Below are 14,585 nucleotides of genomic sequence, written 5' to 3'. Positions count from 1 at the left end.
AGAACCTCTTGAAGTGAGGAAAACTGGTGGCAGCAAGAGGAGAAGTTGCCTTTACCACGGTGGGTAGGCTTAAAGGAAGAAAGGCGCGGTGCCCATGGCGGCATCCACGAAGGGGGGCAGCTAAAAGCATGGCACTAGACTAACAACCCAGACTGAATGGGTTGGGTTTTTGGTGTGAAAGGGGAGATAAACATTGAAGAGAAGCGACCAATCCCGGTTGCAATCACACCTCACCACACGGAACAGGTACTTGTACGTTGAGGGAAAACAAAGGACCCGACAAGAACCCACTTGTTTCGAGCTTTCACAGTAAAACTATCTCTCTAGGATACTTTTTCATCACTCAACAAGAAAAACAGCTTGATTCAATAAGCCCAGGATGTCAGACGCTGATCAAGGCATCGCGATCAAACAAGAGAGTGAGTGAGGGTTGGTGGTGGTGGTGGTGGAGAGCTGCCCTCAGAAGCTTCATGGGACTCGCTGCCAGCTGTCAAAGCTTAAAGCTAGAGCTGTCAAGAGCTGCTCACCAGCTGCGGGCTAGAACCTCTCGCCGAACATGTGGATCCCAACAAAAACCCCACTTCCTTCTTGCTTGGTGCGGACGATGGAGACGATGGAGATGCCAATCATCCACTGAAGGAAGCCCAAACACCAGGAACAGCTTCTCGTTGACATTGTTGAGAGCATTCTCATTCGTCTTTTAGTGCTCAAGCGCAAAGCTGGCTAGACGATCCCCCAGATAAATCAAAACTTTACGAACTCGAATTCTCCAAGTCCAAGTCTTGTAGATATTTATTCGAGGCAAGACAGGAGACAGACAGACCTTGAACCAAGCCGGCCGCCAGTTCGCCCTCATCTTTGGCGCAGCCCTCCAGTGCCAGTGACAAAAGGGATTAGCCCCAGTCTTTCGTGCCTGTACACTACACTACACTACTTGTGCCTACACTCAGCGGCCTCACCAAAAGCAACGTCATCCCGACCGCCCACGCCGTCGACCGTCCCCTCTCCTCTCCTGCCTCTTCCTCCTCTCGACCACCTCTCCTTTCAGGACATCGTCTGTCCCGGACGTGATTCCCCCGAACCAAATCGAACAAGGTTAGACAGCGAGATACATCATGGACTATAGCGCATCGATAAACGACACCGAGCACGCCGCCGGTAGCTCTCCCTGGGGCAACTCCCCTAGCTCGTCGCCACGGCCAACCCGCTCGACCTTCGCCTCAACCATCATCCCCGATGACTATGTGCCTCCGACTCCGAATAATGGCCTCGATGACGAGGGTGGGTTTGGTGCTGGAGACAATGGATTCCGCCGACATGATAGCACCGACGCGCCCGAGGCTCAATCGGGCGCCCTATTCTCCGACCATGTTCCCTCAGGCCAACCCCAGCAGGAGGGTCAGGCCGATGACAGCCACGGCGAAGTCCACCCGCAGTCTCAGACAGAATCGCATCAAGAGCCGCAAACCGAGAACGGACAGCATCAGCAACCGCAAGAACAACAACATCATGCCCAGTACCCGCCCCATCAGCAGCAGCAGCAGCAACAGCCACAACAATATCAACAATATCAGCAGCAGCCGCCACCCCAGCAACAGCCATACTCACCACATCAGCAAGTACAGCAGCAATTCCGGAGACCGCAACCGCAGTTCAAGTTACAGGCTAAGATTACTGGACTTGAACGTACCGGCCGCAAGGATCCTATTCTGAGATTTGATGTTCACGTACTTATGACCTCTCTTCTGTGCCCACGGCCCATGCGCCTGCTAACTTGAGTGACAGACGAACCTACCCAGTTTCCGTACCACGCAGTACCGCGATGTTCGCCGACTACACTCCGAGTTCATCAAGCTCGCTGAGCACCTCATATCCGCGAACCCCGAGGCCATTGTACCTGCTGTGCCGCCAGCGCTCACCTCTGCCGGTGCCGGAACCGACGAAGATGAGGCTCGCGTCAAGGCACTGATGCAGCGCTGGTTCAACTATGTCTGCAGTAACGAGGTCTTGATGAGGGATGACGAGATGGTCCTCTTTACCGAGAGTGATTTTGGCTACAGTCCTATGGTCAAGAAGAAGCAACCTGCGACTGGTGTGCGCCGCAAGATCCTGAAGCAGTTTGCTCCTCCACCCGATGATACCCCCGAGTTGCAGGAGGCGCGCCCTATTGTCAAGTTGTTCTACCTAGGTGCCATGGATGCTGGACACAAGGTCGATAAACTTGTCAAGACTCGTAGAGGTAGAGCTTCTTCTTCCACCACCTTACCAAAAACAAATTTTTCCCGGCAGTTACTAACATTTTGTCCCTCTTCCAGGTCTTGGGTTAGTCGAAGCCGACTACGGCATCAAGCTCTCAAACATGCACATCCAAGAGCCTCATCCCGGTCTTTCGAACGCCTACCGCAAGCTAGGCAAGGTCCTCCAGACCGTCGGTGATCTACACGCCGCCCAGGCGACCGCCGAGGCCACCACCATCGGCGATCCCTTCCAGTACCACTCCAGCGACGCCTTTATCGTCAAGGAAACTCTCACCAACCGGCAGATTCTCATGCGCGAGCTGCTCCAAGCCCAAGAGCTCACCCGTAGCAAGCTCCACGCCGCCGACCGACTCAAGTCCTCTTCCAACGTACGCCGCGAGCGCGTCGACGAGGCCATCGCCGCCCTTCGCGACGCCCAGGAGGCCGAATCGACCCTCCAACACAAGACCACCCGCGTCACCCAGAACCTGGTGCACGAGCGCCGCAAGTGGTTCGCCCGCACCGCCGCCGACATGCGCCTGTCCATTCGCGAGTACGTGCTCCGCCAGATCGAGGCCGAGCGCCGCACCCTGGCCCTGCTCGAGAGCGTCCGGCCCGACATCCGCGCCATCGACTCCAGCGGCGGCCTGTCCCGCCTCGGCCGCGAGTCGCACCCCACCGTCCGGCGCGCCAGCCTGGCGGCCAGTCAGGGCCCCAAGGGCGACGCGTGGAGCGGCGTCCCGCGCGCGAGACTCGGCGAGGCCGGCTCGGTCAGCGGCGCTAGGAGCATATCCGGTAGCTTCATGGCCGGTAGCGTGCTGGGCGTTGGTGCCGGCGGCGGCGTGGAAGGGGAGGAAGCTGGCGGCGAGGACGCCGAGAGACCAGGCAGCGGCGGCGCGAGGGGTGCCGTGGGCGGCTTGGTGGGTCTGCCGGAGGAGGACGATGAGGATAGAGTGGATGCCAGGAACGCGGCCAGTCGGTTGGCCACGAGTACATTTTGAATCGCAACAGTCACCCCGGCGCGGACTGCTAGACTCAGTAGTAGTGGTAGGGACGCTTCGGGGGCACTGCTGGGATATCAACAAGAGAACAATGCTAGGAATCGGAGCGGGAGTAGTAGTGCAGGTGGGAGCTTGAAGGGCGGGAAAGCTGCTGCGGTAGTCGGCGGAGGGGACGAGAATGGGCGGGCGAGGAGGAAGAGGACTGGGTCAGTGGGTTATCAGAGATTATTACTGGGGTCGGGAAGAGGATGAGGATGAGGATGAGGATAACTACGATGGTGAAGGTTATCAGTATTTTCTAATGCAATGCGGGTGTAAATTATATTGATGTTGGGCGATGGGCAAGTTTTTTTCAAGGGAAGAAGATGGAGACGGGGGGAGTATTTTACAGTTAGGACATGTAGTGAATGATGATGACGATGATGGTGATGACGGCATGAGCGATCGTAGATGTGAAGTTGAAGTGAAGTGAGGTACATGACTATAACGTCGTTGGGGGTGAGGAGAATATTTACGTGCAAGACATAAACCAGACGGCATGACAGTTCGGGTTCATATACTGTCCTATTAGACTATAATCTCTGACGGTCTACCTTCCAACAACAAGTATCATCATTTCTATTTCATTTCTCTCATGTTGCGTCCTTCCGTCGCATGCATCTTCATGTTTGTAGACCCCCTTTCGAAAGCCTTGTCGTTTCTCCATCAACTAGCTAGCTGCCCTACCTTCCAGCATCTACTCCTCTTCCTTGGTCTTTGTTTTCTCGTTCTCGTCTCATTTACATCCTTCCATCTTCTAGTGTAAGAAAAATACTTGCCAGGACAACAATCAAAGGTACTCACTCATGACAGCTGATTAGCTTATGGTATGGTTATGTTTCCATTATCCGAGTCTTTCAACGAAGTGCTAATAGCTGCTTTGATCTGAGCCGAGCCGAGCCTTACCAGCCTCTTTCCCTAGTACATAGCTCCTGCTCATCTATTGTATTTGTTTTGTTGACTCATCGTCGTCGTCATGCATCATCATAATAATACCCCATCCGGCAACATCTACCTAAAGTATTATCCGCACCAGGTCCAGGTCGAAAATGAATCGAAATGGGTCAAACTCGCTCCCTCCTGCTTGCAAGTTCATCCCAGCTAGACTACCATAGTGATTACGCCCACGACTTTGTCTCAAGACATCGTAAGGCAGGTCATGATGTACTGTAGCTGTCAAATCTCCGGCACAAGCCATCCGTGTCAGATTCCCTGGTTACTACAATCAAACGTAGCAACCGAACGGCAAATCCCAGTGGCGGATGGACTACTTGATAAAGTTCAAAGTCTTCGTATTCAACAGCAGCATTCCTAGCGCGAAAACCCCTAGTGATCGAACCTAGCCAAATCACCAGCAGGACCTGAACCACCAGCACCAGAAGCAGAGACCTCGCCAACCAAGCCGGCGTGCTCTCTCATCATGCTGCTGCCGCCGCCGCCCGGGTATTGGTGGTGGGGATTAAACCGTTCTCCGCCGCCGTGTGAAGCCTGTTCGCGCCGCTTGCTATTCTTGGCCGTCTCGACCACGTGGAACTTCTTGCCCACTTCCTTCATGTCCTTGACGCTGCTCATCAGATCGGCAATCAGCTCGACGAGCTTGACGTCGTTGGTTTCCTTGAGCAGCTCCTTTTCTAACGCGCCGAGATCCGTGTCCCTCTCTCCTTGTCCTTGTCCTTGCCCTGAAGTCGAGTTGGACATGACTAGCTGGACGTTGGTCACCAGCGCTTGGATCTGGCGAAGAATCTTGTTCGAGGGAACCGTGTACTGGGGCTGGACTGTACCCTCTGTTTGCTGCTGCTGCTGCTGCTGTTGGGAGGAGGCGTCTCCGCTGGAAAGGTAATCGGGGGGTAGGCGTTGGAGGTAGGAGATGACGGTGTCGAGTCGCTTCTTCATCATTTGCACGGCGTTGTACTTGGCCTGGAGAGCCGACATGTAATCTAGTTCGGCCTTGGTGAGGTTGGCGTCTCTGTTGTTATTTGTTGCGGTTCCTTTGGCGGCGCTACTCGTTGTGGGTGCTTCTGCCGCAGCATCATCTGAGCTCACGGCGCGTCGTTTGCTGCCCTTGTTTGTGTCGACAACTTTCTTCATGAGAGGCTTGTCGGAGCCCTCGTCCTCGGCGGCTGTTGTATTGGTTGCGCTAGTGGTAACGTTGGCACTGCCACCTTCCCGCACGAATTCCAGGGCGATCATCTCGGCTTCACCCGTTTCTGTGGTGTAGGGAAGTTCCCGGAACTTGATGGATCTTGAGGGCTCGGCTGTGACATCCTTCATCTCTCTATCTTCGCCTTCTACTTCTGCAGTGCTGGCCTCGGTGCCATCGACAATCTCCAGGTTGCTCTCGTATATCGTCAAAGGTAGGGGATCGCCGGCCACGGGGTTCAGGATTTCGTGGATGTGAAAGCCAAGAAGCACGGCGGACTCGTTCTGTGAGTAAAAGTAGCTGTGTATTGGGAGATGGGCGTCGGTAGGACCGCTCTTGGGCACTAGGGTGTACCATCCGACAAAGTCGAGAGCACGGTCTTTGTGGACGGCTTTCACTGTAGAGGGAGAATCTGTGTGTCAGTGGTACTGCCTTGGAGCTGTGCACAAGTGTCGTTATAGGAGGGCAACTGACTTTGGTCCAGGCGAGCCGTAAACCACTCCGAATCAACCTTGTAGTTCTGGCCAGTGTGTTCGGTCTTGACCGAGAAGCTGTGCTCGATGGTGATCTGGCGGCCATTTTGCTGGCCGATGAGGGCACCTACGATGGCGCCCTTGTAGCCGCGTAGGTAGCTGCGTGTGATGTAGTCGGAAATCTCCAGGATGGGCAGCGGGTGTAGAGCTACTTGTAGACTGCTGTCTGACTTTTGGGTCGACATCAACGGGTTGACCGTAGCGGCGGCCATGGTTTCGGTCTTTTGGTCGTGAACTCGTTGCGACCCCCGGTTGTGTTGTTTGTGGTAATAGGTGATAGTTGATGGTTGACGGCGGGGTAAATGAGAAAGAGAGAGATCGGCTAATTGTTAAATGGCTGTCGTCAACCTGTAGTGGAAGTTGTATAAGCGTCGGTGGAAGTCGCCGTTATTCTCGCTCGCTATCGGGATGTTCGTCAATGAGGTGTGTTCTTCAGAAGATGTTGTTTTAATGTAGAAACATCCCGGTAGAGGTGTAGGTCAGTTTCCAGTGTCATCGCTGTCGAGTCCCCGCCATGGATGAACCGAACCGTCTGAGCTGCGGGAGCCTGGGTCGTACAGTGTGTCAACCAACTTGAAGTACTACAGTGGGTATTTGTCGTCATTCAAAACACTGTGCTGGGCTGAAAGCTTGGGCCCGTGCACCCCTAGCTTTAGACCTCCATTGTTTACTATCTTTCCATGGCAACAACCTAAAGACTTCACTTGTAACAACGTCGAACATGGCTTCCTTAGAGGTAGTGAAGCTGAGAAAAGTCTCAAATAATTTCTGTTCCTGAAACACAGGTTCATCCCATGGATTTGTCAAGTTTCTCTTCAACACATGGCGCATCAAACAAATCGAGGCAAGCAAAGACAACTGGGAACTGGCGATCGGGTCGAATGGGATTCAAGTTCATTGAATATGCTTGAAATGTTTATTTCGTTTCTAATTCCTAACGCATAGCGGACAAAAAGCTGCCAATTAACAAGACAAGACATTAAACATTTCAAACATGCAAGTCTCCAAGCACTATCCTAACAAGGTAGGGAAGGATAACAAGCCAGAGAAGACTGCTTACAAAGAACCTACGATCTGCCTGCTCAAAAATAGAAGGATACAAGCAAAAAAGGCAACGATCGCATTGCGCCCAAAGAAACACCTCAACACCCAAACTTTCGCGCCGCAAGTACCTTGATACCTATCTCCTGGGGTAAATTCCCGAACCAGACAGCACAGAGTTTAAACATTACAATACTGTGTACGTACAGCGTACAGAGAACGCAAACACCATGTGTCTTTTTCTTGTTAGTAATAAGCAAGCACATCCCTCCACCCCCTCTCTCCTTTCAGACATCAAATCAATTCCTCTCTGGCGTCTCCACAGCCTCCTCCTTCTCTTCCTGCTTCTGTCCAGCAAAGATCACACTTGGCAATGAAGCAGGCGTAGACGGCGCCGGAGACTGCTGCAATTGCTCCGTCTTCTGAGGCGAAAAGGGAATGGCTGAGGTGGCAGTAAACACGGGCACGTCCTTTCTGTTCATAGCATGTCCGGGACTAGTTGGTGTCTGTGCTGGTACCGAGGCATGATGCTTGCCAGCAGGAGGCTGGTACTGTATGAAGTTTTCCAAGGGAGTGGAAGACTGTTGAAGAGGCCTCAAAGGCAGAGGGAATGAAGTACGACTAGGCATGGGCGTGGATGCAAGAGCGGGTATTTCGAAGTCTTCCATGTCGATGTCACCGTCCCCGTCTTGAAGGTGATGGTGCCCGAAAAGCTCCGGGTACTTGTCCGTGGCGTCCATGTCTTCGGAGGAGGAAAATGAGTTCCGGCCTTGTGAGTTGGGAGTGTAGAACTGCGTGGATGGCGCGGGAGAGGTGGTGTTGCTTTCGGTGGGAGATTGGACTGTGGCAACGGGTGTCTGCGTAGGCTGTTGTTGACGAAGTTTGTTTTCCTGTAGGTTGGATGTAACGACAGAAATCGCACCGGCGTTTTCGTTCGCAGCACGCTCCCGCTCGCGAGCCTCTTTCTGGGCTTGTGTGATAAGAGTAATCTTCACCTTCTTCATCCCGCCAGTCACTGTATCTACGCCGTCGCCATTGCTACCAGTTGATGGCTGATCGTTAAGGGAAGCCGAAGCTGGTGATACTAGGGATGCGTTGGAGCTCCTTGCTGATTCAATGGTTGAAGTTGAAATCTTCCTCTGTGTCCTCGGTGCTTGCAGAGCATCCTTATTCTTTGCTGGCCCCCGCGTTTTATTGACCACAAGAGGGTTCCCCTGCGGTCTCACACTCATTGAAGACTCGGGCCTGATGCTCATGGATGTTTCCGGTCTTCCGTCATCTTCCGCATTTGTGGCTGAGTATCTGTGGCTTGGAGGAGACGAGTCAAGGCTGTCTGGGACGATGGTCGAAGCAGCACTAAGGCGTCGACTACGTGTAGCACGAGCGCCTCCTCGGGGCACACCAGTCTTTCCTGCGGACACAGCGTTCACTCGGTCTTCGTCTGTGTCCTCCTCCTTGATAGGCACTGCTTGCTTGGCTTTACGCTCCCTTAAGGCCATCCTTGTAGAGGGCCGATCCGATGAGTTTGCAGTGCCAGCATCGGACGCCGAAGTATTTGCCTGGGCTAACTGGCGCTCCCGGCGAGCCTTGGTGGCCTCAGCATTAAGATCTGTGTGAGTACAGCTATCCGTTTGGCGGTCGCGCGGAATAAGAAGCTTGCTCAGTTCGCAAGCAGCAATAGCCCACGGAACCTCTGGAGCAGGGGGCATCGGTATTCTCGACGGCATTGGTGACATCGGCCTGTTGGCTGCCATGAGTGCGTGCTGATGGAGTCCGGACATACTTCTCCGTGGCGCTACAGACCGTGCCGTAGAGGCCTGTGTAGGTGAACAGTAGGTAGGAGTCGCAACGTTCCGAGGGGGCTTTGGTGGTTCGGGTGGGGGAGTCAACAGTGTGGTTTCCAGATGTTCAAGCGCGGCAGCAGACCACCACGAAGGGTTGTACTGATCATGAGCTTTGCCATTTCCAGTAGAACCAGCTCCAGCAAGGCCGCAAACGTGACTCATGATGCCAGAGCAAAGCGCCCGATCACTATATCCTCCCTCCAGTACGCTGATGATTCGGCCCTCTACAGCCGTGTCCACTTCTGCTGCAATACGTACTACATCTCGGGTCAATCGAGCATAGAACTCTGTGGGGACGTTGACTTCGTGTCTCTGCATTCCAGCGCCCTCCCATTCGCTGGCATCGAAACCAGCAGAAAGGAAGATGGCTGCCTTTGCGTTTTGGCCTGCTGCTCGCAAGCGCTCCGCCTCTGTGACAAGGTAGCTGCGCGCCTTCTCAAGCAAGACGGTGTACTTGGACTCGTAGAGTGCCCAGAAATCCTCTTCTGTCTCCCAGGGCTGTAGGTGCACATTCCACACATTCTGTCCATGAGCATTGTCGATGCATACACTCGCGTTCATAACTTTTTCGTCGTCGCCGGTCTCGCAAGGATACGAGTTGATATCGTGAAGACTAAAGTACCCAATCGAGGTCTTCTTCCACATCGCTGCGTTCTTTGCAGCCTTTACGCCTCTTGAGTTGTGCTGCCAAGCAATTTGCTGGGAGCCGTCGCCGTGGTGTAGGTCAAAGTCGATAATGGCGGCATGGGTCAAGCCATGGCTCAAAATTGCGTGCATAATGCCCACATGAACGTTGTTGACCCAACAAAAGCCCGAGGGATACGAGGCGGAGCAGTGATGGCCAGGCGGGCGAATAGCTACAAAAGCCCTTTTCGGACCCTCAGGCTTAAACACCGCATCGACGGCCTCACAGACACCGCCGAGAGCTCCTTCCATAGCATCTAGTGATTCTGCACAGAGATAGAGGTCACCTTCATGAAACTTTGGGGGCTCTTCCGCATTAGGTCCACGATCCATATCCGGGCGTTGAAGTTCTTTGCCATTCGTCGCCAGCTTCGCTTCAGCGGTATCGCACATGATCTTGAGTTCCTCCATCCATTTCGTGCCATGTACGTTGGTTACTGTCGGAGATGTGATGGCCAGTCGTCGAGTCGTTTTTTGTATGAGAAAAGGTACCGAAGGGAGGTTCCTGGGATGCTGATCCGGATGAATCGGGAACGAACCGTCTTGGTGTCGCTCGCCCAGACGTACATAGGCGGCCGACACTCCCAAGACGCTGGCCTTGATCCTCTCGGGTCGTTCGACGATGGTGCTCAAGCTTGCCTTGGATGTCCGGGGTCGAGAATAGCGATGTCCATAGCATGCATCGTTCAGAATAACAATGGTCTCGGCCGACAATTTTGGATCATGTCCGTGATGAATCTCAAGCTCGGCCTTGAAGTGGTCACTCGCGATGGATTGCGGGGTGGGCGGCACTTTGAACTCGGACGTATCAGGGGACATGTCGTTTAAAGGTGACTTCTTGGCGGCGGACGGTGTGAGGTTGACTGAACTGGATCGACGAAGTCCATGGCCATTGCTGTTGTGGGCGACCTGGATCGAGTTCATGGAGGCTTTGCGGCGAAGTGCAGGAGTTTGAGAGCGAGACGGTGGCCGGCCGTATGATACGTTCCGCATGGCGCTACCGGGGCGGGAGGGCGTCCCGTTTGGCGATCCAGCAGTCGAAGTAGCGAACTGAGGGCGAAGGGGACTGATTGCAGGTGGCGGGTGGTTGGCAGACCGAGGACTCTTCCTAGGCGACGGAGACTGTGAAGTGACGGAGGACGGGGACGCGAGAGAGATGGAGAGGTGATTCAAGGACTGAGTTAAGTCCCCTTCGGCATTGTTCTTATCCAGTTGCCCTTTGCTCGCCGTTCGTGACAGCCGTCTTTGTTGCAGATTTGACGCTGATGTTGGGGTTGTATGTACATCTGATCCAGCACCTGCTGGCACACCGGAAACTCTCCTGGGATTAGTGGTGGCGGAAGACCGGGAGGATGCCACGGACGTGGAGGATGATGGCCTGTTGTGGAACGCGGCGGAGGAGGACGAAGGCATTGTCACTGTGGTCACGGTACCGGCGTTTATCAGGAGGGGTCGGTTGGTGGAGGAAGGAGTTCGGATGAAAGCTGCTTCCTGCGATGCACAAGGACGGCCCTGCCTCAAGTAAGGAACCTGAAGTCCGGATACTGTGCCTCCGTCGTGAGAATGGGATCAATCAACAACCGACACAAAGGGGTAAACGGAACTAAAGAGTTGTGAACTGGGGGTCACAGTGATGGAACGCCAAGGCAGAACTCAGTAAACAAAAACAGGAGGGTTCCAACGAGAGAAAGGGGTTTATCGATTCGTGGCTATCGCAGAATGATGTTGAGAATGGCAGAAAAAAAAAGAAAAGGAGATAAAGAGAGATACAAGACAGCAATCCAATTCGATGACAATCCGCAGCAAAGACGGCTCAGAGACACGCTCATCTCAGATCATTTGTCCCGGAAGAGATGGAGGGAGTCATCGGGACGCCGGGGACCTTTCGTGGTCCAGAGCTTCGGGTTCTTGAGAGATGAACTGGGGCGAGCGTAATCTCCCATCTCATCTCGGCCTTTGGGGTCCTGGTTCCCTGAGTGATGAGCCTCGCTCGCCTCGCTTCTCCTTGTTGGTCTGGGCGTCGGGCAAGTTGGGGGAGTAGTGTAAGTGGCGCGTCACGCGCGTTGGACGTCACGGTCGGAGCTGAAGGGGTCAATTCCCTTTAAGCGGGATGATAAAGTGCTTGCAGCCTCAAGCAGCTCCGCTCCGTCCTGAGCCTAGAGATGAGAGATAGCTCCCGCTCTCTTGCTCTAACAGCACGTGATGAGTAGATAAGATAAGAGCAGTAAACTCACTCCGTCACTGTTGATGATGCCACTCCCGCCCTCCCAGAGTGGACTGCAACTCACTGTGCCGGGCCCCTGCTTGGCGCTTTTGCACAATTCAGTTCCACATGCCGCTTGCCGCGCGCTTGTTGTTCAAGTGTGGATGCCCTCATGCTTTCTTTTGAACTTGGTGCAACACCAGACCTCATTCCTTCCATGATATTTGTCTCTCTCTTGGGTCAGACAAGATGGCCCATCCGTTAGCAGTTTGTTTCCTCACATGGTCTGTCCCTTCGCAATCCATTCCGAAACGGGCCGGGCCGTTCAACAAAAGACAGCACCATCATCCGAAAGCTTGAGCAGTCAACAGCACAATGGAGCCACGGCAGCATGCAGAATCCATTCATCCTTGTTTGCCGTCACTTGGCCTGCATTTGCGGACTGACGATGGTAGATGACAGCCAGAATGCCTTCAGCCTCGTCCAGATAACTCAAGCGAGCACACTTAGCTGTACATTGGTTGTGGATTGTGGATTATTGTAAAGATATCAGAGCTCGGCTACTTTAGTGGTGTTCTTCGTTGTACAGTTGGCTTTTTGTCCCCTGTTTAGGCCAAGTCGGCCGGTCATCCGAATACTCAACAGCCAACACGAGTGTGACGGTCTAGGTGATTCAGCCCCAGTTCCGTCCGCTGTGGTGCATACGAGCTGCCACTTGGGCAACATTGCATGACAGCCAAACAACATGTCAGCCAGGGCCTTCTTCCCCTTTTAGAGACCTTTGCGAGCTCACAACTGAAGTGTCTCATACACTTTTACAATTGAAACCACCAACAAAAGGCGGACCATGTGTGTGATAGTGCTTGAGTGATGGCAAGAGTTGTCTTCATTTACGCAGTCACAACTCTCTACAGAAATGTGTCTCAGAGCTGGTTATTTTCTTTTTTCTTCCCCATGGGAGCATGGATCAGCTTTCTCTTTACACTAGTCAACCCCAAGGGAACAAAAAAGTCTCACTTTATCGACCCAGCCTCAGGTCTTATTTGTTCTCGATCCCTGCCTAACGGCTTCACACTCCCGCATTAGCTTAGCGCCACATCAATAGTCTAGCCATCTCTGGCCGATCCCAGGGTCCTGGATCCCGACTTAGCATGGCTCAGTCGGCATGTTGGTCTGATACCTCAAAGTGATTCAGCCCTGTCGTTACATTCAGCGTACGCAGTAAGCGCTAGAGGAATGATATCCAAAGTTATATCACCGCCATGGCCCCGTCGTCTTTCTTCTCTGTTGTGTCTTTGCGGTTCCTGTCGTGTTATCCCAGAATCTTCTTTCCGTGGTGACACTACCTCAAGCCAAAAGAAACGATCCTGAACAATGGCTCCCAAGAAGTACCTTTCGCCTCTCATCCTGGCCGGTAGTGCTATGGCCACGGCCTTCCAGTTCCACGGCCATCTCAACGCCCTTGCGGCCAACAACGCGATCAACGCGGCCGCGACAACGGATGCCGGATACCAAGCCTGTACCTCCGTCAGCTCCGTGGTACTGTCCTGTTCCGCTGTCGGATCCCTCGCCGACAACATCCCCGAGGCGTCCCAGGCGGCATGTGTCTGCTGCCAGGGTCAGTCAGAACTGGACCCGCAGTACTCGAGCTGCGCCGCTTACATCAACACTGCGCTCCAAAACCCATCCTTGGGTTCGGGTATGAAATCTTTCTCTCCTTGTTCTCACAAACTAGATAACCTATACTAACAACTTGTGCTCAGTGTACGGCGCCGTCTACACCTTCTGCGCCGAATACTCGTGCGGAGCCGCAGCCGCACCATCAACAACAACAACAACGCAGCCGCCCACCACCGTCGCCTTCATCACCACCAGCCGTGCCACCATCACATCCGCGGCCTCGGTGCCCGCAGCTTGCGCTTCCGTGGTCTCCATCGCCAGTCGCTGCGCTAACGGCAACGGCGAGGACGAGATCCTCTCTTGTCTATGCCACGACACGTCAGGCAAGACCAACACTCAAGTGGAGGAGTGGGCTAGCAGCTGTCTTCCCTGGGCACAGTCGAACTCCCTCCAGCAAGATGTTACTGGTACGTAACCCATCTAACCCTCCCATTCATGTTATAAACCATCCACGCCCTAGGGGTTGCAATTGACTAACAAACTTTCTTTCTCTCATGGTGTAGTGATCCAAGCCCTCGAATCCATCTGCACCGCTGGAGCCGGCGCCGTCTCCTCCCTCTCTGCCCAAGCCTCCACGAGCACTAGCGACGACGATGGCGGCTTTACCGTGACTACTAGCCGCCCTGCCTTTGGGCTGCCTACCGCCGGCGGCACTGCTGCCAGCGATCCAGTTGCGTCGACTGCCACGCAGACGAGGATCGTGGAGACGGAGGCGCCGGCTGTCACGTCGAGCACGTCGAGTGCGGCGGGAGTTATGGTTCAGCAGCCGCTGGGAGGAGTGGCTGCCTGGGTTGTTAATGGGTTGGTTGCGGTTGCTGGGTGGTTTGTTGTGATTTGAGAAGGGGGTCGTTGGTTTGGTTGGGTGAGTGGTTAACGAGGTTCAAGATTCGGCCAGAAAAAGAGCGCCATGTGAATAATGATAATGAGGTTTTGGAATGTTTGGATGGAGTTGGGTGGCCATATGCTGGTTGGAATGAATGACGTTTTTGATGGACTTCTTTTCACAGAGCCCGGCGTTGAAGTCAGGTTGAATAATAAAGATAATTCAACTTGATATTGATTTGAAGAACCAGAATATGTTACATGGAAACGGGACTTATGCGGTGTGTGACTACTTACTTTCCGCAATGGAACTCGAAGCATATTCTGGTCTGCTTTTGGCAATAAACAGTCAAGACAAAAA

General features: G+C 53.8%; 4 protein-coding genes across 4 annotated transcripts; 2 read left to right on the top strand and 2 right to left on the bottom strand.

Annotated features, from left to right (window-relative positions):
• Positions 1-946: 946 nt before the first annotated feature.
• Positions 947-3,657, top strand: NEUTE1DRAFT_129067 (uncharacterized protein; the record flags this gene model as incomplete). Its single annotated transcript, XM_009851674.1, has 3 exons — positions 947-1,727; positions 1,786-2,239; positions 2,316-3,657. The coding sequence occupies 3 exons, from the start codon at positions 1,116-1,118 to the stop codon at positions 3,236-3,238; spliced, it is 1,989 nt and encodes a 662-aa protein (XP_009849976.1).
• Positions 3,658-4,444: 787 nt separating this feature from the next.
• NEUTE1DRAFT_61495 (uncharacterized protein) lies at positions 4,445-6,315 on the bottom strand (the record flags this gene model as incomplete). Its single annotated transcript, XM_009851673.1, has 2 exons — positions 4,445-5,814; positions 5,892-6,315. The coding sequence occupies 2 exons, from the start codon at positions 6,160-6,162 to the stop codon at positions 4,604-4,606; spliced, it is 1,482 nt and encodes a 493-aa protein (XP_009849975.1).
• A 975-nt stretch (positions 6,316-7,290) lies between these two features.
• Positions 7,291-10,932, bottom strand: NEUTE1DRAFT_121515 (uncharacterized protein; the record flags this gene model as incomplete). The annotated part of the gene is made up of 3 exons (XM_009851672.1): positions 7,291-8,738; positions 8,775-10,762; positions 10,883-10,932. 3 exons carry the CDS (start codon positions 10,930-10,932, stop codon positions 7,291-7,293), a joined length of 3,486 nt encoding a protein of 1,161 aa, XP_009849974.1.
• A 2,096-nt stretch (positions 10,933-13,028) lies between these two features.
• NEUTE1DRAFT_145706 (uncharacterized protein) lies at positions 13,029-14,482 on the top strand (the record flags this gene model as incomplete). Its single annotated transcript, XM_009851671.1, has 3 exons — positions 13,029-13,421; positions 13,486-13,809; positions 13,906-14,482. 3 exons carry the CDS (start codon positions 13,097-13,099, stop codon positions 14,238-14,240), a joined length of 984 nt encoding a protein of 327 aa, XP_009849973.1.
• Between the last annotated feature and the right edge of the window lie 103 nt (positions 14,483-14,585).

Source organism: Neurospora tetrasperma (assembly GCF_000213175.1).
Source record: "Neurospora tetrasperma FGSC 2508 unplaced genomic scaffold NEUTE1scaffold_2, whole genome shotgun sequence".
NCBI classification, from domain to species: domain Eukaryota; kingdom Fungi; phylum Ascomycota; class Sordariomycetes; order Sordariales; family Sordariaceae; genus Neurospora; species Neurospora tetrasperma.
The sequence above is the reverse complement of the archived record's forward strand: the minus strand, read 5'-3'. Positions and strand labels throughout refer to the sequence as shown.